This window comes from Malurus melanocephalus, unplaced genomic scaffold, assembly GCF_030028575.1.
Source record: "Malurus melanocephalus ecotype Western Australia unplaced genomic scaffold, MMel_1.1 scaffold_208, whole genome shotgun sequence".
NCBI lineage: Eukaryota > Metazoa > Chordata > Aves > Passeriformes > Maluridae > Malurus > Malurus melanocephalus.
In genome coordinates, this window is record NW_026623440.1 from 2,828 (window position 1) to 22,239 (window position 19,412).

A 19,412-nucleotide genomic window follows, 5' to 3' on the forward strand; every position below is an offset into this window, starting at 1 on the left:
GCCCCAGGGACACTGCCCCTCGTCAGCAGCGCCTYGGGGAACTGCAGGGCTCTGCATCTGCAGCCTCTGGAGCACCAGGGCCAGTGCCCAGCCTGCCCAGCCCCAGAGCCCTGCACAGAGCCCTCCACACCACCCTTCCCACACCTGCCTCTGCCTTTCCATGCTGCTCCAATGAAGGAGGCAGGATGGGTCCCCAGCACAGTTGAAGTTCTTGGCATCTCTGACAGATTCTGATATGATATTCCATATTCACAGATTCTGATATRTGCCATCTCCATCTCAGGAAGCAAACAGCAGCTTCCTTTGAGCCCTTGGAGCCCCCTTATAGCAAATTGAMGCTGATGTTCACCTTTTACAAACATAATTAACTGGACTCAGTTACATGAAGACAAGAATTTACTATGCTATGTTCACTTTACACAGTCCAGTGCCCAGCTACCACCTCCATCTGCAACTCTTACAGGTCAGGAACACATCAGCTTCTCCTCAGACACAGAATTTTTCCACAGGCCTCTTTCCTTTAATCAGCTGTGTCTTCTGTTTCAGGTGCTGGTTGAGGACCAAGAAGAACAGGTCATCAGCAKTTGAAGGGTCACAGCTGCTTTCCAGCCCAGCTCACCACAGCAGGAGCACTGTGTTAAAGCCCACATCCCCCAAGATTGATCTGGGAAGGGAAGGGGTGAAAGGCAGGGAGAGTTCATCAAGCACCTTTGAACACTTTTAACTTTGAATATTTTTAACTCAACTATTTCTACTTTCACGTCATCCTCAATTAGCTGGTACACGTAAGTCACACCGTGGAGACCTGGATATCCCTCAGCACAAATGAAGGGGTGATGTTCCTGGAAAGAAGGCAGATTTCCCAATTAGCTTACACTTCTGGCTGCTAACATACCTTATGCTTATCTGTTCTGATACCCTTGGCTGCCCTGGGCTGCAGGGATATGGGAAGCACTGCAAGGTCTGCAGGCACCGACAGCAATGTCTCAGCAATGTCTCAGGCACAGCTGCACTTAGCCTACGACAGCCTAAGCTATGGCAGGCTCAGACATTTAAGGTGAAAGGGCTTCCAAAAGTCCAGTTGCCTACAAAACTAGAGTGCAGCTTTTGGGAGGACACCAGAAAGCAAAACAACTTCAAGAAGCTGCTGCAACTCGTCCTTCTCTGGGCACACGAAGCAGCACCAGACACACCAGAGCAGGGCTGTCACAGCTGACCTGTGGGCTAAGAAAACCCCGGTAACAGGGATTCCCCCTGCATTCCCCAGGAAGGGAGGAGGCCGGCCTCATGATCCTCCCAGCACCTCGCCAGCGCTGTGGCCAGACACTCGCCTGCATTTCAGGGGACACCAGGGACCTGCAGCACTGGGCACCTCAGGGCTCTCCTCACTCACCTTTCCAAGGCACTGTAGGCTCCTGTAGCTGACCCCAGGGTGATGTACAATTTTTTTTTTCATGTCTAAAGGCTTCAAATCTGTGCATGTGCCTTAAGACTATGTCCAGATCCAGCTGCCTCTGCAGCAGTGCCGGGCTGGCTGAATGGCCTCAGGGAATGACATGATAGCCATGAATCAGCCCAATTCTGAACTGCCTGATAGGTACAACCTTCTCTTCAGGATAATTCAGGCTCTGAGGAGGAGGAAGGCATGGACTATAAATCAGTGAAGGACCCTATACCAATGCAATGTGGCTTCCAAAACACARACTTTCCTTTCACTATTCGAGGGCAGACCTTTCTCAATGAGCAGACCCAGCTATTTGTACCACATCACAGCAGGAGCCGCTTCAGAGCAAAGGGTAAGGAATTTGCAGAGACACCAGGAACCTTACAGCTACCTAAAATTAAAAACATAACACAGAATTCCAGCAGCTACACAGCCAGCTGGAGCACTCCTGCAGCCTCACACCCACCACAGGCTTGTACCAGAGTTCTTATGAACCAGGAGAATGTATTAATCCCTCACTCGGCTGCAACGAGAAGGGTCTAGAAAAGAATTCTGTTTTTTCACTTTTATTCATGCCTACTTCCTCTCCCAGCGAATTACAGTTCAGGAATYGCTATCACTGAGGGATTCGCCAGGATTCATCGAGATGAGCACAGCATAGGGAAGGCAGGCTGAGGAACTGGCGCTACCTCAGAGTCCCCGTACCAAGGTAGATATCCGCCGCTCATGGCCCGTCCCGCTCCGCACCCCGCGGGGCCCTGACGCTCACTGAGGTAACCAGGAAGTGACGCACCCGCATTTGTCCTCCCCTGAGCCAATGGCAGCGCCAGACGCCCCTCACGTGACATCAGCGCCCGCCTAACGGGTCCTAAGGGCCGCCCCCGCGCGCGCGCCCTGCTGAGCGTGGGCAATGCGCCCACCCCGGTGCTCCCCTGAATCCTGGGGGAATTCTGTGGGGAAATCCTTCATCTTCCTGTGTGAAACATCGTTATAAAGCACCCACAGGTACCCACGCGTGTCCCTGTCCCCTCAGGAGCTACGGCGGGGGCAGCGAGGAGGGGCACAGGGCGGTGTGGGCGGCGGGCYCTGGCTGCCCGGGACGAGGGGCTGCTCCCGGGATGGGTGAGGGCTCCATCCCGCCCGACAGTCCCCTCCAAAGGCCACAGCGCCCTCTGCTCGCCCTCCTGCCCCAGGTACACATGACACGAGCCGCCTGGGTGAGCATTAACCTTTATTACCAGGTGAGCCAGACTCTGCGGAAGCCCCAGGCGGATGAACGCCGCCTTGTGCCGGATGCTGGAAGAGCCAGGCCACAGCAGAGCCCTTCATCCTCCCGCTGCAGCAGGAGGCTCTGGAGGGCTCGTGCCGTGTTGGGCTCCCTGTTGCCCCGTGGGGGACAGTTAGGGACAAAAGAGGAGTTTGCTGCACGTCCCAGCACAAAGCAGCGCTGCCGGGCCTGCTCAAGCTTGCGAGATGGCCTTTCCCATTCTTCCCAGAGCTGCTGCTCTCCCTGCTGAGAGCACGTCAGGTTTGCCAGGGAAAGCACGGAAAGCTTTTGTTCCCCATTTCTAGAACCATTTTGAGGCAGATGACAGGGAACAGTAATAGGTGCCGTTGTCTTCCTGGCAGACGGATGTGATGGTGAGGATGCAGGCATTGCTGGCGAGGTCTTTGGAGGCAGAGAAGCGGTCAGGAGTCTTGGCAGGCTTGTGCTTGTCTCGCTCAGAGTTGTAATAGAGCAGATACCTCAGGGAGTGCCCCGGGCGCWGCTGGTACCAGGAGATGCCGAAGTGGCTGATGTTGTACTGGGGGCTCAGGGTGCACAACAGCTGAGCTGTCTGCCCGGGCAGCACGAACACAGAGCTCGGCTGGGTCAGCACRGGCTGAGTCCTGGAAGCTGCACGCACCAAAGATGCGGTTACTGATGGACTGAGCTGCGTACCCCACCACCCTCAGCCCCAAAATGTCCCTCGGCTCCCTTGAGGCAACGCCATTTCACAACCACCATCCCGCTCGTCACACCACACAGCCTTGAAGCAAATGCCCCACTCAAACCAAYCTCCCCTTGGACAGCCCAGTCCTGCCCACCACCCTGCAGTGCCCCCCCAGGCAGAACTGACTCAGCCACACCACCCTTACCTGTGCCCATCGTCCCCACCAGGAGCAGGACCATGAAGCCCGGGGCCATGACGAGGCAGAGGAAGGGAGGCTGTTTCCGAGAGGGTCAGGGGTGCTGCACTAACCCCGGTCGCTGTGCTGTGGGCGCCAGTGGGACGTATGTAAATGACACACGGGGCTCAGGGACTCTGCTCCCCAGGGCTGCTCACTCTGCTGCAGCTGGGCTGAAGGGAGGGGGTGAGAGCCGAGCATTGCTCAGCACCCACCTTCACCCCAGGCCAGTTCCTCCAGCTGCACCAATGCACCCACAGTACACCCTACCAGCTCTGTCCTGGACACTGGGGCAGCATCACTGACCATCTCTCCTTGGTGAGGTTTCCCTGGGGTCTCATACCCAGGCTTTCTGCTGCCAGGCACACAGGAAGTCAGGACCCTGGGCCATACTGTGCCAAGGATGCCCTGTGGAGGCAGCAGGCTGGGGACCACCAGGGAGAATGGGAGATGGGCAGTGCCAGAATCCTTCAGGCTCATCACAGAAGCAGCATAAGAAAGTTGCTGCTCCCTTCATGCAGCTCCATCACAGCATAACCTGCTGCAGGGGCYGGGAACTGATGATGATGCCAAGGGCGGTGCCTCTTCTCCAGGGCCACCTGAGGAGCAGCAGCCATGGGCAGCATGGTGGGGTGGCTGCCAAGGTCACCGGGCAGAAGGTGTTTGCCAAGGGTGCAGAGCTGGCTGCAGCACAGCTGGTGCCTCGTGCGGAAGGACAGCAGACCGTTACAGCCACAGGCCACCAGCTCAGCAGGCGTGAAGGCCCTCCTGTCTGTGACACTGTCACATGGCCACCAGACCCRGCTGTCCTCCACAGCAGTGTGGTCAGCATGCACTTCTCATAGCTGGTGGGTGCCTCCTGCCCTCCACAGGCAGCTCAGCCCCTGCCAATACCACCTCATCACCGCCCAGGGACAGCCCACTCCATCCCTCTGCAGCACCCACAGCATCCCCACGCCAAAGACGTTTGCAAGTGGGTCCTGAYGTGACTGCCCCATGTGCACTCTGGTTGTGAGGGAAAATGGAGCCCTGAGGCAGAGCCCTGCCTCTTCAGAGCACCCCAGCACTGTGTCCCTGGCAGGGGCAAGTCCTGAGGAGGAAGCTGCTCCATCACCCAAGGATGTGATTGATGCAGGAAGCTGGACCCTTGCTCTGCTGTGCTACCCTGCAGAGCTCTGGTGCACCCAATGGCTCATCTGGCTTCTGCATTCTGGGTCACTCAGAGCAGCTGTAACTGAGCAGTGAGGGGCCAGTTAGACCTGACAGGGCCCTAGAGCACCTGGCACAGCTGGACTGCAGGGCACGAGGGCAGCAAGGGCTGCTGTGCCCCTGGCAGGGCAATGTGGTGCCACACAGCAGTCCTGGCACAAGCAGCAAGGCCTGGCTGTGTCCCAGCTGAGCCCATCTGGGCAAACCCCCTCTATCAGGTTCATTAGAGCCAGCCTTCAGCAAGGTCATGCAGCCACAGCTGCACGAGACCAGCTCCAAAGCCCATCCAAGGCCAGTGGTGTTTGTGGCCTTGTGGAGTCCTGCCCCTGCAGGTATCAGCAGCTTGTGTTTCATGCAGATATAGCTCCAGCTGCTACTCACCAGCACTCCTCAAATTCTGCAAGGTGGTGGCAAGATGAACTCAAGTCTCCTTGCACATGTCCTTGGTGAGGAGTGTCACACACACACACACACACACCCCCACACACCTTGTCCCAAGCTCGTGAATAGGTCAAGTCCATGGATTAGACAGACTGAAATGAAACCCAGCAAGACAGGGAAATCGCCTCCTCATGCAAGCAGGGGCATTTCAGAGAAAGGGGATTTGTCCMCAGAGCAGTGAGTGCATCACTGTTGTTACTGGTTCCCACCATTCAGGCCCTCCCCACCTGCTGAGCAGCCTGGGGACATGATTCCATCCTTATGTTTTCCACAGGAAAAGGGGATGATGCTGCAGATCCTGACGCACTGCTGAAGGAACATTTGCACAGCAACATTTGGGCAMCAAATAGAAGGTGCAGCTGGCACATGGCCACGCACATCACAGGGCTGCAAAATCCCACTGCCTCCTGCCCCAGAGTAGGACCAGCACAGGCAGGATCCTCAGAGTGATTTCTCCAGTGGCATCCAGTCATCTCACAGAGAAGGTGGGCTGCCCTTGCGGCAGTGCTGGGCTCAGTTAGGAGCCTGGTGGGCAGATTTAACACCACCACAGCCCACATGAGCTGCAGGAAAAACAGGGGGGTGGGAAACACCAGCAGACTACAAAACGTCTGAAATTCAGAGCAGCTGGGACCAAATGGAGCAGCCAGCCTTCCCAACAGGCTGTTGTTCGGCTCAGCCCTTTCTACCCCTCTACTCACCCCACAGCTGCAGGAGGCTCAGTGAATGGCAGGGCCATTCACTGTTGCTGGGAGCTCTGGCTACTGAAACCACAACAGCGTCACTGGGAAACACAGCCTGGCCCTGGGCTCAGCAGCAGCTCCCAGCACTGCCTGCAGGAAGGCACCCGGACCACAGCCCAGCACAGGAGCACCATGTTCGCCAAAGTGAGATACGGAGGTACGTGGGGAGAGAGAGCCCCGGCTGTGCCGCAGCTCTGGGGCCAGCGGGCACCTGTGCCACCCTCGTCACCCCCACAGGGGGCAGGGAGGGACACAGCATCCAATGCCCAGTGCTCAGGGAACAGGCAGGAGAGCTCTGCCAGGGCACTGCAGCATCCTGCACCTCACCTGCTTTAAAAAATGAGAGMTCTATCCCACCTCCACTCTGAATCATGGAGGAAAATCACTCCAGCAGAGCTGAGATAATCACTGGGACCAAGGCCAGAGGTGAGGATGAGTTCCCAGCCTGGCAGCTCTGGGAAATCACCSGAGCAGGCCCTGCTTACCTAGACACAGCCAGAAGAGCCATGGGGTATAAGTGCCAGCTGTCAGCAGAGCTCCTCTACTCCAGGCTGTGTGGGAAGGGCTCCCTGGCTCAAATCCTGGCTCTCAGTTTCAGAGAGCAGGTATCTGTGGGAAGGAATGAGCCCCTTTGCTGACCTCACCCTGTTGGCCGAGGGCCTTGGCCTGACCCCAGACACTCGTGGCTGAAGCAGTCAGACACACGCTGTCCTAAGCCTTTGCTCCCTCTGCTATTTGAGTTGGATCCCCAGCTCTGACTGCTGACGTGTGTCAGCCCTGGGGGATTTCTCAATTGTGACAAACTTGGTCAGAGTTCACAGCCAAAATATCCTCTGGTGACACAGCCACWATCTCCAGCTCTTTCCCCTTGTGACTGGGACCAGCTTGTAGAAGGGGACTGGTAAGGACCAGGGCTCACTGCTTTTTCCTWCTCATTTTTGATGGAACAAAATTGAAGGACAGAGACACTTCATCAATCAGAACTGTTTTCCCCAAATCAAAGCACTCATCTTTTCCCCTAACCTGGTGCATTCTCAKCACCAACTACCAACAGCCATGGCTGTAATGCAGCTGCTTAAAGCCCTGCTGATGCCACATAGGCACTTCTCAGCCATCTGCTGAGACTCCTGCAATGCCCTGTGCCCCGTGGGTTTGGGATGACCACGCTGCTATCTCAGGTCTCATTCTCTGTCTGCAGCCAACTGCCAAGYGTTTGTGAACCTGAACTGCTATGTCCTGATGCTCACAACTCACCTGAAGAGCAAGTGCCAATGCAAGCCTGAAGGTACGAGTGCTCTGGGCAGTGGTCACTGAGGGAGTGGCACTCATCCATAGAGAAAGAGCAGAGGGTAACAAACAGGTCACATGGGGGTCACAGAACATCCCAAAACACAGGGAAAGGGACAGGAAACCTCCTGCTCCCCAGATCTTACCAGATTCTGTTTGAWGTGTAACTTGCCAAGGAAAATACCATTAAACCCCCCAGGCTTTTTGGCCACACAGGGGCACACTGGGCTTCCTTTTAACCACGTCTCTCCCTCCAGACTGCATCGATCTTGTGGACGAAAAGGGCACCCTGATGAATCTGAGCAAAGTGGAAAATCCTGAATCTGAACTCACCAGTAAATACCTACAGGGAAGGCAGCACTACATCCTCATCAGAGTTGTTCGTAAGTGCCTTGTCGACACAGCACAGCTCAGCCTCTGAGCCAAGAAAGGTCTGCTCTGGGGGTAGGTTTGGAGAGGGGCTCTGTTCAGCAGTCATGTGGACCCAGCACAGAAGCTCCGAGGAGGCAGAAGCCAGCTCGGATGAAGAACTAGAGCTGAGCCTTTGTCCAAGGGCCACTCCAGGGCAGAAGGAACCTTTGTTGGGCAGAACCGCTTGCCCCAGTTACAAGCCTTCAGTCTGCAGCCCGGAAAGAGATTAATCAATTTCTCCCATTCTGCTGGCAGGAAAAAAAGACTCTGAAGCCCCCTGCTATGAATCCTTGCTTAAGGACCTAGGGAAACACTACCCTGACCTACCAGGTAAGAGCCAGGCACCCACCTCAGATCCACAGAGGATCTGAGGTCCCCACCTCAGCCCTTGTAYGGCCCCTGTGGGACTGTCCTCTGATCCCACTGCACTCCTTCAGGCCTRCTTATGGCTGTGCATCGAGTGCATTAAGGCACCAAAGGGACAAGCAGGGCTGGTGTGCAAACCCCTCCTAGTGAGAGTGACAGCAGGAACCTGCTGCCCTCCCACCCCACACCAGGCAGAGGCCTACCCACCCCGTCCCCTTGGCAAAGAGGGCCATTTCCTTGGAACAAACAGGGAGGGAAGGACATYAGGAAACATTGGGAAACCCTCAAGTGTCTCTCCCAGGCTGTAGTCTCACAGGTTTTGTTGTAGTCTCAAGGTTGTTGGCAGTGCTTGCTCAACATGTCATGGGCAAGTGACCAACACAGCAGGAAAACACAGCTCTGGAAGRGCTTGGTCACTCCACAGGTCAGCTGCAGCAGCTCTCAGGAAAGACCCAGAGGGAAGTCCAGACAAGGAAGGGCTCCATGCAGAGGAGGGCTCAGCCCAACACCAGCACCCAAGCCAGGAACAGGACCACCTCAAATAGCAAGAGGAGCTTGCAACTCAAGAAGACCCCTAAATGAAGAGCAGGCCCGTTACCGGTCTGCCACCACCAGGGCCCAACCACCTGCCCTGGTACTCCCAGCACAGCAAGAGTCCCCTGCTACTGACCCTCGCTTCCTGAGATCCCCTGCTCTTCCCAGAGGTTCACACCACATCCCAMGCTGCACCCTGACAAACCAGGCAAAGCCATCACCACAGGCAGGCACAAGCAACATCCTCCTGCTTCAAGAGGTCTCCCGTTCCCATGCCATGGCCTGCACTCCCCAGTGACRAGAACCTGCACCTCCTTTCAACCCATGAGCAGCAGGAGCATCAAGTCTAAGTGCAGTAGTCTAACACTTATTTCTTAAAGGGAGTTAAAACAACTTTGGAGTGGTTCCTCCCTGCTCACACAGGACATCTCAGCACAAGGAGCACTTGGGCTTTGAATTGCTGGCACCTTTTTCCCTTGGCTGTCGGTCAGGAGAACACACAACACTCCTGCTAAGGCCAGGCACAGCTCAATACATCATCTACCAAGAACTTAAGACTGTGACATTTAGAAGGGGCAGAACTTGCAACACCAGCCTCCAGTATCTGCTGCCAGCATCTACCGTCTAGACTTGGATTTCCTCACAGATCCCAGCAAGGGGCTGAGAGCTTGTCCTTTATTCAACAGTCAGAGACCAAAAGGTTAAAACACTTATTCTGCCACGAAAATGCATCAGTTAAGCATCTCAAAGTGTCCTGGTTTCACTGCTGAACCTAGAACACCAGCTGAAGCCTCAAAATTCTCTTTTACACCAACATGAAGAACAGGGTGTCCTGCTGAAGGCCAGTCTGTGCTGCCAGGCAGCACTCACGAGGCCATCCTGCCAAGGTGACTGTGAGGGGAAAGCAGCTCCAAACTTCACCTGATGCCAGTGACCTTGAGAACATTGCATAACCTGCTAAAGCTGTAAAGTCAGATCAGCCAACCATATCCAAGTCCCACAGCCAGACAGTTCATACTCTCTTAGCTCTGAGGTCAGGACAGGTATGCAGGAAGAGAATACCTACAGGAAAAGTAATTTATTACTGAAAATACTATAGGACACATGTTGGATTAGCTCTCTCCAGCCTCTCCTCTCCTGGAGGGCAGCCAATGTCTGGATCTGTCAAGTCATGCAGGCACAGTCCTTGGTGGGCTGTACCTCCTGTTTGCAGGAAATATACAGCTGTGCCTTGTCCTTTATGTGGCTGACAATTCTAACATTTTAGTAGCTAAAATAAAGAACATGCACAAGTGAGAGGTCCAAATAAATTCTTTATTTCTCTGTAATAAATACAGCACTATCTGAATTCTGAAGACCCTAAGGTCCAATCATTCCTTTCCTTCTCTACTAGTTCAGATGTGATTTACCGCTAGAATACTCCTGTCTGGTCAGTCTGCTCCCTCCAGCTTATTCCCTGTCCATCCTTCCACTCCCTGGGGATAGCGGGGCTCTACACCATGATCCTCTTCCCTATGAGGGGGCAAATTCTTCACAGGAGAGAAGAAACACCTACAGGAAAGAAGCACAAGTTCAGCATTAGGTTCATGCTCCAGCAAAGCTCTCTGACCCAAGGAGACCAGCTCAAGACCTAACTACTGACAACAGCTTGTAACAAATGCAGCAAGAATTACAGAATCAGCCAGGGAGATCAACAGGCTTCTCGTGGACTCCATAAGAAGGTACCTACAGCCTCCCCACCTTCACAGAGACATAGTCAAGATAATTTCTCCTTCACTTTCCAGTTCCCTTCTGGTCTCCAGGACACAGAAAGGCAGAACTGCTTTCCACTTAAACCCCTGAAGGGCACTATAACCTCAAAAGATTGCTTCTGCAACCTTCAAACCCTCTGAGGTGCTCTACTGGCAGCAATTCCCTCCTGCAGGGACAGGGCACACTCACCATTGCTGTACTTGCACTGCTTCAGAGCTTCGTTGAAGCCCTCGCACAAGGTCAGGTCTCTCTGGTTGGTAGCACATTCCAGGAACTGCTTCATCTCATAGTGGCAGGGTCCGTAGGGCGACTGCTGCATCACGGGCCGGGGCTCCTGCGGGCACCTCTGTCACCTTGGGCGAGGGGCAGCTGTCCTTCCTTCGCTCCCTCCCAGCCCTCCCCGCTCTCCAGTCCCGCCGCCCCATGCCGCACCCCCGCCCCGGGCCCGTCGCCCAAGGGCGGCCCAAGGGCACAGCCCGGCTCCCCTCGCACCTGGGCGGGCGCCGCCGCCTTGGCCGGCTCGGAGGAGCCGCCGCTGAAGACGCCGGTGATGGCGCTGCCCACGACATGTCCCACGGCGGAACCCACAGCCACGCCGGCCGCCGTGCTCGCCATCTGCGCCATCAGCCCGGGCTGCGCCGGCTGCGCCGCGGGCATCGGGGCCGCTGGGGCCGGGCTGTGAAGAGAAAGGGGTCACGGTGAGGCGGCGCAGGGCAGTGTCCTCCGGCGGGCCCCGCCGTGCCGAGCCCCCCGGTACCTGGCGGGCGCTGGTGCCGCCGCGGGCCGGGACACGCTCCTGCCACCCCGCGCCATCGCTGCTCTGCGCGCCCCGCCCCGCGCCCCTCGCTAAGAGGCGCCGCTAGAGACACGTGACACAGTGCGCATGCGCAGTCTGCCAAGCGAAGCCGCAGCTCCGCCTCACTGAGGGATGGCAGTGTGCCCATTGGCGCATGCGCAGAAAGCGCGCGGGGCCGCGCACTGCCCGGCCGCTCCCGGCAGAGGGCGCGTGAGGCCCGTCCGGAACCGGGGACGGGAGCGGGAATCACCCACGGATCACCGAGTGACGGCGAAACAGCCACACCGCCACCGAGTGACGGCCCCACAGCCACACCGCCACCGAGTGACGGCCCCACAGCCACACAGCCACCGAGTGATGGCCACACCGCCACCGAGTGACGGCCCCACAGCCACACCGCCACCGAGTGACGGCCCCACAGCCACACAGCCACCGAGTGATGGCCACACAGCCACACAGCCACCGAGTGAGGGCCACACAGCCACCGAGTGATGGCCACACCGCCACCGAGTGAGGGCCATACAGCCACACAGCCACCGAGGGACGGCCACACAGCCACCGAGTGACGGCCACACAGCCACTGAGCCACGGCCACATAGCCACACAGCCACCGAATGATGGCCACACCGCCACCGAGTGAGGGCCACACAGCCACACAGCCACCGAGGGACGGCCACACAGCCACTGAGCCACGGCCACACAGCCACACAGCCACCGAGCCTACCGAGCCACGGCCACACAGCCACCGAGGGACGGCCACACAGCCACTGAGTGACAGTAACACAGCCACCGAGCCACGGCCACACAGCCACCGAGTGACAGTAACACAGCCACCGAGAGTGGGTGTTAACCCAGCGCTGCCAAAGACACCCGTGAAGCGTGTCCCAGACTGCCGTACCCACACCATTTCTGAACACACTCCTGTGGTGACTCCAGCGCTGCCCTGAGCAGCCTGTGCCACAGCTGGATGACCCTGCCAGTGAAGAAATCTTCCCTAATATCCAATCTGAACATTCCCCTAGCACAACTTGAGGCCATTTCCCCTTGTCCTGTYCCTTGCTGCCTAGGAACACAGAATGATCCCACCTGGCTTCATGCTCCCTTCAGGACGGGTGCTGCAGGTGTGGTCACTACAGAAAGCTCCAGGGAGGGTGATGCTGTGGCTTTGCAAATGCTCACRGGGTTCTTCTCCCGGGTGTGGAGCACACCAGGAGAGCATGAAGRGGCTTGTTGGGAATGGGCAATGAAGACAGCCTCTGTTGCATGGGAACAGACGGGGTGGAGAGGTGGGTAATGAGTGGCTGGGAGAGGGAAGATGAGCACTCCACGACTGGGGCAGAGAAATAAGGGTGTCAGGGAGGAGCCAAGGGAGGAATGATGTGGTCTGARCCACTGGCCAGCACAACAATTTTTGCAGCAGCCCTCTGGATACAAACCCCAAGATCAAGGAACACTTTGGAAGGCGTGGACATTGTAGGAATCCATGAAAAGAAGATGATGAGCCCTCAAATCATTAAGAGACAGGCTGGACGACGCCAGTTTTACCTTCAAACCAATTTCCTGACAATCATCTCTTCCCTGGCACCCCTGCCGGTCTCCAGGGCCTCTGTGGGTCCATGTCTCCTCAACGTCTCCCTGGGATTGGCCTTGTTGTCAGCTCCATCTTTGAATGCTCTTTGTGCCCAGCAGAGAGAAAGAAATTCCCAAAATTGAGAAGGATCCAGAAGTTGTCCTAACTATATCCTAACTATGTTATGTCTCCAGGGCTGTGTTCGTACATTCAGCTCTTTGGGCTGGTTCATTGACTGGCAGGAATTAGAGAGCTAAGTCACTGCAGGGCTGGCAATTAGCTGCTGTGTAAGTGTTTTTGTAGAGTCAAATTTCCAGCACGAGGGGAAGAGAGAATAGTTTGTAAAGCAAGCCGCCCTCTCGGCGCAGGAGCTGGGCAGGCCGGGGGGAGCTGCAGCTCCTACACTCCCGAGGAAAGAAAGGGATTGTTCCTCACACAAACACCACTTTGGTCTCYTGTTCTGAGGGGTAACACCCCCAAATCCCTCCTCTCGCAGCACCACGGAGCTCACCTGCCCTGGGAGCTGTGCAGTGTTGCCTTTAGCTGGAACAGCAGCATTTTACATCCAGTGTTTACCTGTCCTTTCCCACTGAGAGGGGGCCAAGCAACTGTAAAAGCAGAGGAATGGAGGAATGTGACTGGAAAGCCTCTGCCCCAGTAGCACCTGCACTTTTCCTTTTCCCAGCTGTGCCTCTTGGAGAAGTGGGGTTCCCTTCCTTGTGCAGCCCCATCCAGTTGAGCCACGAGTGCCTGAGGGGAAGCAGAGGACTTACACCCAGGAGAGGAAAAGGGCAGGAGGGGAGACCAAGGTGACCTCAGGGAGCCCCTCACTGCGAGGAAACTCAGCCTTCTGCCAGCTCAGCTCAGCTCAGCTCAGCTCAGCTCAGCTCAGCTCAGCTCAGCTCTCTGCTGTCAGCACGGGAGCACAGTCGAGCCATCACGATGTAGGGCCGGAGCTGCCACACCGCAGGCTCCTTTCCCTTCTCGGTTGTTCCTGGCCACAGGAAGAAGCTCGGCATGTGCTGGCAGGAGGAGAGGAYGGACTTGCAGGGGGCACAGGGAATGCCAGAGCTCCAGCCATAAGAAATCAAGATTCATTAGTTCCACTACGCACAGAACAACTTGCTGAAGGAGCCTGGGTTTCAAGCTGAGCGCGTCCCTCTAAGCTGCGTCTGGGGGACCCTTTGATTTGGTTAATTAGACGCCAAGTTTTTCTGTGCAGTGGGAGGCCGGGTATGTGCTGAGGAGCGCAGCTACCCTGGGTTTACTAATGAGATAATTTATTGTGGCTGTCTGGGAGGCTGAGTGTACACAACTCCACCCGCGCACACACCGCCCACCGCAAGCCCTCTGCTCCCAGCTGGAGAGTCCGCAGCACCGGAGGTGGAAGTACGGTGTCAGGTCTGCCTGTGAGGAGCCCTGCCGAGGAGCCATCCTCCCACTGGGGGCTTGTGCAGGACGGCCTTATTTACATATAAATATCCTCGCAAGAATTTTCACTGTTTGCCCGGCCAAACTTCCTAATTCCGTTATTTTTCAGTCTAAATTTGACCTTTGATTCAATCAAGTAGCTTCATTTTGCCTCTCTTTTCCCCTGCTCCAGAAGATCCCTCCTTACATAGTTCAAATGTTAGGGCTTGCCTGCACTTGAAGGTTGACTCTGGATTTAGGGACATATAAATCTGAAGGCAATAACTAATTCTTGAATACTTCTGGAAGGATTTACTCAGTAATTTCTGAATAACTTGGTGTCCTGGCTGGCCAGTTCATCCTTCTGTTAGCAGCAGAAGCAGGTAAGACCAGGTTTGTAAAAGGCAGATCTGTGTTTTTCATCAGCTTTCTCCCCGTTGCTCTAAAAGGAGCTCATAACCTCCCCCTCCAGAGTCTGCCTCGCTTAAATCCTCACGCTGTCACGGCCGAAATGTGGCTACAAAGGGATCTAGGAATTCCCCAAGCGTTTGGCTCTCAAGGGGTTGTTTCACAGGTAAGGAATGCGGTGCCGGCCTCCCTGCGTCTCCTACCTGTCTGCCCCTCCAGCGGGCACAGCGCGGGGCTGGCTTTACACGGCTGCAGTTTCACAGGCTGTTTGCTYAGGGGACAGTGACGCCCACAAGTGTCCCCGTTCCTGCAGAAGCCGTCTCGGTGCAGCCACGCCTCGCTCGGCACATCCTGCGCGGTCCCCGCCACCAGCGGGAGCATCTGGGGGTGCTGCCGGAGCCTCCTGCATCCCGAGCTGCAGGTTTGCGCTTGGAGAACCCTAATTAGTGCATGCAGGGGCAGATCTGGGCCGTGCTCTGGGTGTACCTGAATTTAAGTTATTTAGGTTAACAGCAAATTGCACGGGATGATTGCTCGGGGATCTGGGCAAACTATTCAAAGCAGAAGAAAGCGTCTGATGAATTAGCCAATATTTTTGTTTGTGGACAATCCCCCAAAAAGACAGAAACAAAACCTCCAGTTCTTACCAATGTGTTTGCTACTCAAAATTACTCCATGAATCATTTGTGACTGACTGTATGCAGTTGGTGGCTTTCTCGTGTCCTCCTTTTGTTTTCATCTTTGAGTTCTGGCTGGTCCTAGTTTTGCTTGTGCCAAGTGGCTGATTTAGTCCCCAAGCTCACACAGAGCACTCAGGTCAGAAGGGAATATGCAAGCACTACCTTTTTATCCTGGACAGTTTTTTGCAAGCAGAGTTGCAACCAGCAAATAATAATAATAATAATATAAAAAGGCAAGTTGCTGCCACTAAACAGAATTCACAGATTTTTCCCCCAAAGGATAACAAAACAGCAGTTTTGTCACAGGCAGGTGATATTTGATGGCAGCACCACAGCAGTGTGGCACACAGCCCTGTCTCACTCTGGACGCTGCCACAGGCTTTGAGCACTCTCCCCACACAGACGTCTTCCTGTCTGCATCCCTCCTCAGTTAGTTTTAGTCAAAATACAATGCCTGAAACAGTGACTGTACTGCAGGAGTCGGACATGAGAAATGGGAGGAAGAAAAAACCACAGTGCCTCACTGGAGGAGCTGCAGATGGCCAGACGTGACTGCGAGGGAAGGGGAGGCAGCGCTCAGAGTGCCGTTTCAGCTTTCAAGTCTCGTGCTCCCTGGATCTACATGCCATTTCTTGGATGTGGTTTGCCCYGAGGGCAATCTCAACAGCTGTGAAGTTTCAACAGATGAACAATGTAGTTTTCAATAAATTTCATCAAGCAAAGGAAAGGATTTTAACTCATTCATGTTAGCCCACTTTTGGTCTGAAGGCTCTTCCGGACCTGTATCGATTCAGGAATGTTTCCTATTTGAACCCCAGGCACACCTGAGCTATGCTGCTCTGCTCTGGGTTTCCAGAGAACTTTTTCCCATCAGAAGAGGCTCCTCTCAGCCATGCCCGTGGGTCCTGGGAGGTGTGGGTATATCTCTGCATTTACCTGTGCCACTTGAACCACTCTGGTGGAGGAAGGTACCAAATGGGCATGCCTTCAGCTCCTGGTGKAGAAAGGAGAGGCAGAAGAAAGACAGCTTTTCCAAATCTKCCTGTGGCAATTGCATCTTGGAAGTTCCATTTCCTTTGCATTCACTTATCCAGAAGTGGGGCTGGTGGTCTTAGACTCATGTTCTCATCCCAGCTGAAGTCTGGTGCTATTAAATGTAACTGAAAGAAGGGTTTCTGTGTTCCCAAATTCCTCAGTCAGACCTAGTCAAGAAATTACCTCTTCCAAAACATGTCTGATCTATGCCCGGATCATGAAGATGGTTACTGTGGATTCACCTGCTGTACACAGGACRAGACAGCAAATAGAGAGCTCCCAGAGACACAAAGCCAGCTAAAATGTTAGCACAGGTTTTATTGGTGTATATCAGGGGGATCTCAGCAATGAGACCATGACCTTTGCTGCCTCTCSTGTGGCTGGAATCTGTCAAACAGTCTCAGGGAGTCTGAAGCAGTGAGCTCAGACCCCTTGCAGGAGGTAACAGTGCTGAGCGGGCCCTGGAGATATCTCACACCTTTACAGACTCCCTGCTTCACCTGTCGATGCTTTGCCTTTAGTGTCCAGGCTGACATTTCAGCATTTCCTCCTCACCCAAATGTGTGCCCAGGGGCCATTCCTTTCCGCCCCTGCACAGCTGCTCCCTGGCTGCTCTGGTCGTCCCCTCGGTGCAGACAGACAGCAAATATCTCTGCAGGGCTGCCTCGGTGCTTCCCCACAACAGCCCCGGGGGCACTGACAGCTCTGGGTGTCTGCAGTGAAACAGCCTGAGACCAGCAAGGGAAGGGAGGATGGGATCTGCCCATGACCTTGGGGGGCTCTTAGCACCAACCCTTGAACAGCTACTGCTTTGGACTAGAATGTGACAGTAACTGCCTCCCCACATCTGCCCCTTCCCGAGCAAAGACACASCTGGTGTGGCAGCCAGGGAGATCTTGCGAGGTGCTGCAGCCTCTACACAAACAGTTCACACACATCTGTCATTTGGGGCCTTTTGTCCCAGCTCTCCAAAATGTTTAATGAGTTTTCATCAGCACATTGCTCTCCCTGTCCTACTGAGGCTGTCCAAGCACCGGCTTCCAACAGAAATTTCTCAGAAACTGAATATCAGATCCCATATTTTCCTTTCTGTAAAAGAAGCCAGTGGCATCTCCTTTTCACATGGTAAGTCAATAACCCTTGCAAATGCACAGGGCAGTCTGGTTGTGCACTCTGTTTTGTCATGATTTCTKCTGAAATGCTTTTCTTTTAGTTGGCATCTCCACCACAGAGCTCAAAGCTGAAGCYATGCATGGGCTCCTCCATAGGAAGACTGCAAACATCGTTCTCTGTAGGAACAGTCTGACCTTTTGAAAAATTGGTGGTCTGAGCAAACCCCTCAGCTCTCTAGAAGGGCTGGACTCTGTGTGCCATGCTGGATTCATTCCCTGCCTCGTGCAAGCTCTCGTGATGCTCCTTTTAGATGGCTCTTCAGAGTSTTCAGTGTGGTCTCTGGGTGCCTCYCTGGATCTGAGGCTKCCACAGTGAGTTTGTGATAAKGCGGTCTCAGAGTTCAGTGATTACAGCACAAGAAAAAGTGGGGGAAAAACTTTGGAAACTGATTTCTGTCACTGTCCAATCAATTTATTCCAGTGACATTTGCTGGTGGCAGTGCAGTATGTGTCACACAGAGAACCCAGAGTAGCATGAGTTCTGAGTGGCAGGACATGGCATCAGTGCTGCACAAAGCAACTGCTGTGCATCCCAAGAGTGCACTCACACCAATAAACCCCACACTTCTGTCATCTCTCTTCCCATATATATCCTCTGAACTGAATTTKCTTGCTCTCCTGTCTTTTTTCTCCCGGCTTACATCCTTACTGCCTTCACATGGCTTTTTTCAGTCAGAGCCCCATGTTTGTCTGGTTCTGCTAATYCAGCACCAACCAGCCCATGAGTGCAGCCATCCCATCCTACCGAGATGTGGGAGCACTCTCTCCTTCCTGCTGTTGGCCCTGGTTTGCCAAGCTGGCCTGCACATCCTGGGGACAGACACCTCTCACTTGTCACAGGCAAACACATCCTGAGCAAAGTGGAGGGGCAGGAGGATCCCGCAGCAGCGAGGCTGTGSCGAGAGGAGCTGGGGGAGTGGTACCTGTTCAGAGAACTGAGTTCAGCAGCGTTTGCTGAGGAGGGGGGAGAGAGGGTGAGGAGCTTGGCTGCTCTGAGCAGAAACGTGCGTGAAGAAAAGCCTCGACCCACACCCTGAATTCCACAGCTCGACTCCAGGGACAGGGGGAGGGAGAGAGGACAGGACGGGACATTTCCAGCAGACCTGCGACTTGCTCATGAAAGCCTCATCTCACCAGCCCTGCCTGCCTCCTCCCCCATCGCCTCCACTGCTCACGCTGGGTTTTATTAACGCAGTTCCCCTCAGGCTAGAGGGAATCACATCCCAGGAGACATTCCAGTCTCAGATCGGCTTCGGAGGGGATCAGAGGGAGCCAAGGGTGGGGGGCGTTTCACCGGGACGTTTCATTTGCGAAGAGCTGGCAGGCTGGGAGCGCTGCAAGACGGCACTAGCAGCCTCCTTATCAGCCACCGAGCAGCCGCAGGCTGCAGTCGAGTCTCTGCTCGGCACTGTGTCCCAGCCACTCGTGCTTTGTCCTGGCTGCTGCTGGAAGCTCTTCCCCTGGGCTCTGCTCTCCTGGGTGCGGGCTGCACAGGGAGTCTGGCCTGTTGCTCAGGTGAACAAACCATTGATGATATGTGGCCAGGTCCGGCTGTCCCAAGGGCTCAGCCCGGGCTCAGTTCCCTTCCCTGAGCAGTGGCAGGGCCGCAGCTCCAGCTCCTTGCCACCATTGCACCCTGCGCCAGTCAGGACCAGCACCTCTCGCCAGGAATGGGAGCTGGCTCCCTGGCGTCTGGCTCCCCAGGTGAATTGTGGTGTGCCCTGAGCCTACGCCAGGAAAATGCCAGCAGATGAAACTGCATCTCAGGCCAAGAGACACGAAGATGGATGTGTTTTCCTCGCCTGGCTTATCTCACAGGCAGCGCTTCTCAGCGGAGCCCGGCACTGTTTGTGTGCGCTCGGCTGCTGGCACGGGGGCAGGAGATGATTAGACAACAAACACTGTGGCAGAGCTCTCCCGAGCTGCAGCCTGCCCCTGCCCTGCCGTGACCACGGCCAGGCTGGAGCTGCTYCCCGGGGCCAAAC

General features: G+C 55.2%; 4 protein-coding genes across 4 annotated transcripts in view; 1 reads left to right on the forward strand and 3 right to left on the reverse strand.

Annotated features, from left to right (window-relative positions):
• The window catches only part of LOC130578055 (immunoglobulin lambda-1 light chain-like), a gene marked incomplete at its 3' end in the record, with an annotated part of 4,023 nt that extends 1,780 nt beyond the window's left edge, over positions 1–2,243 (reverse strand). The window contains exon 1 of the mRNA XM_057373866.1: positions 2,192–2,243. Coding sequence (XP_057229849.1) covers positions 2,192–2,243 — 52 coding nt within the window. The remainder of the gene's footprint in view (positions 1–2,191) is intronic.
• Positions 2,244–2,328: 85 nt separating this feature from the next.
• CUNH22orf15 (chromosome unknown C22orf15 homolog) lies at positions 2,329–9,860 on the forward strand. The gene is made up of 6 exons (XM_057373850.1): positions 2,329–2,449; positions 5,972–6,163; positions 7,205–7,291; positions 7,551–7,676; positions 7,960–8,034; positions 8,495–9,860. The coding sequence occupies exons 2-6, from the start codon at positions 6,139–6,141 to the stop codon at positions 8,650–8,652; spliced, it is 471 nt and encodes a 156-aa protein (XP_057229833.1). The 5' UTR covers positions 2,329–2,449; positions 5,972–6,138; the 3' UTR covers positions 8,653–9,860.
• Positions 2,663–5,286, reverse strand: VPREB3 (V-set pre-B cell surrogate light chain 3). The gene is made up of 2 exons (XM_057373852.1): positions 3,584–5,286; positions 2,663–3,341 (listed from the first exon to the last, which is right to left on the reverse strand). The coding sequence occupies exons 1-2, from the start codon at positions 3,630–3,632 to the stop codon at positions 3,013–3,015; spliced, it is 378 nt and encodes a 125-aa protein (XP_057229835.1). The 5' UTR covers positions 3,633–5,286; the 3' UTR covers positions 2,663–3,012.
• Positions 9,861–9,897: 37 nt separating the features above from the next.
• CHCHD10 (coiled-coil-helix-coiled-coil-helix domain containing 10) lies at positions 9,898–11,193 on the reverse strand. The gene is made up of 4 exons (XM_057373851.1): positions 11,114–11,193; positions 10,849–11,032; positions 10,546–10,690; positions 9,898–10,155 (listed from the first exon to the last, which is right to left on the reverse strand). The coding sequence occupies exons 1-4, from the start codon at positions 11,167–11,169 to the stop codon at positions 10,136–10,138; spliced, it is 405 nt and encodes a 134-aa protein (XP_057229834.1). The 5' UTR covers positions 11,170–11,193; the 3' UTR covers positions 9,898–10,135.
• Between the last annotated feature and the right edge of the window lie 8,219 nt (positions 11,194–19,412).

Excerpts from the sequence above, each read along its gene's own strand:
- CHCHD10 (XM_057373851.1), bottom strand. The coding sequence starts at position 11,169 with ATGGCGCGGGGTGGCAGGAGCGTGTCCCGGCCCGCGGCGGCACCAGCG. Across the intron at positions 11,033-11,113 it reads GCGGCACCAGCGCCCGCCAG|CCCGGCCCCAGCGGCCCCGA; the intron begins GTACCGGGGGGC and ends TTCTCTTCACAG. Across the intron at positions 10,156-10,545 it reads GCAGTGCAAGTACAGCAATG|GTGTTTCTTCTCTCCTGTGA; the intron begins GTGAGTGTGCCC and ends TCTTTCCTGTAG.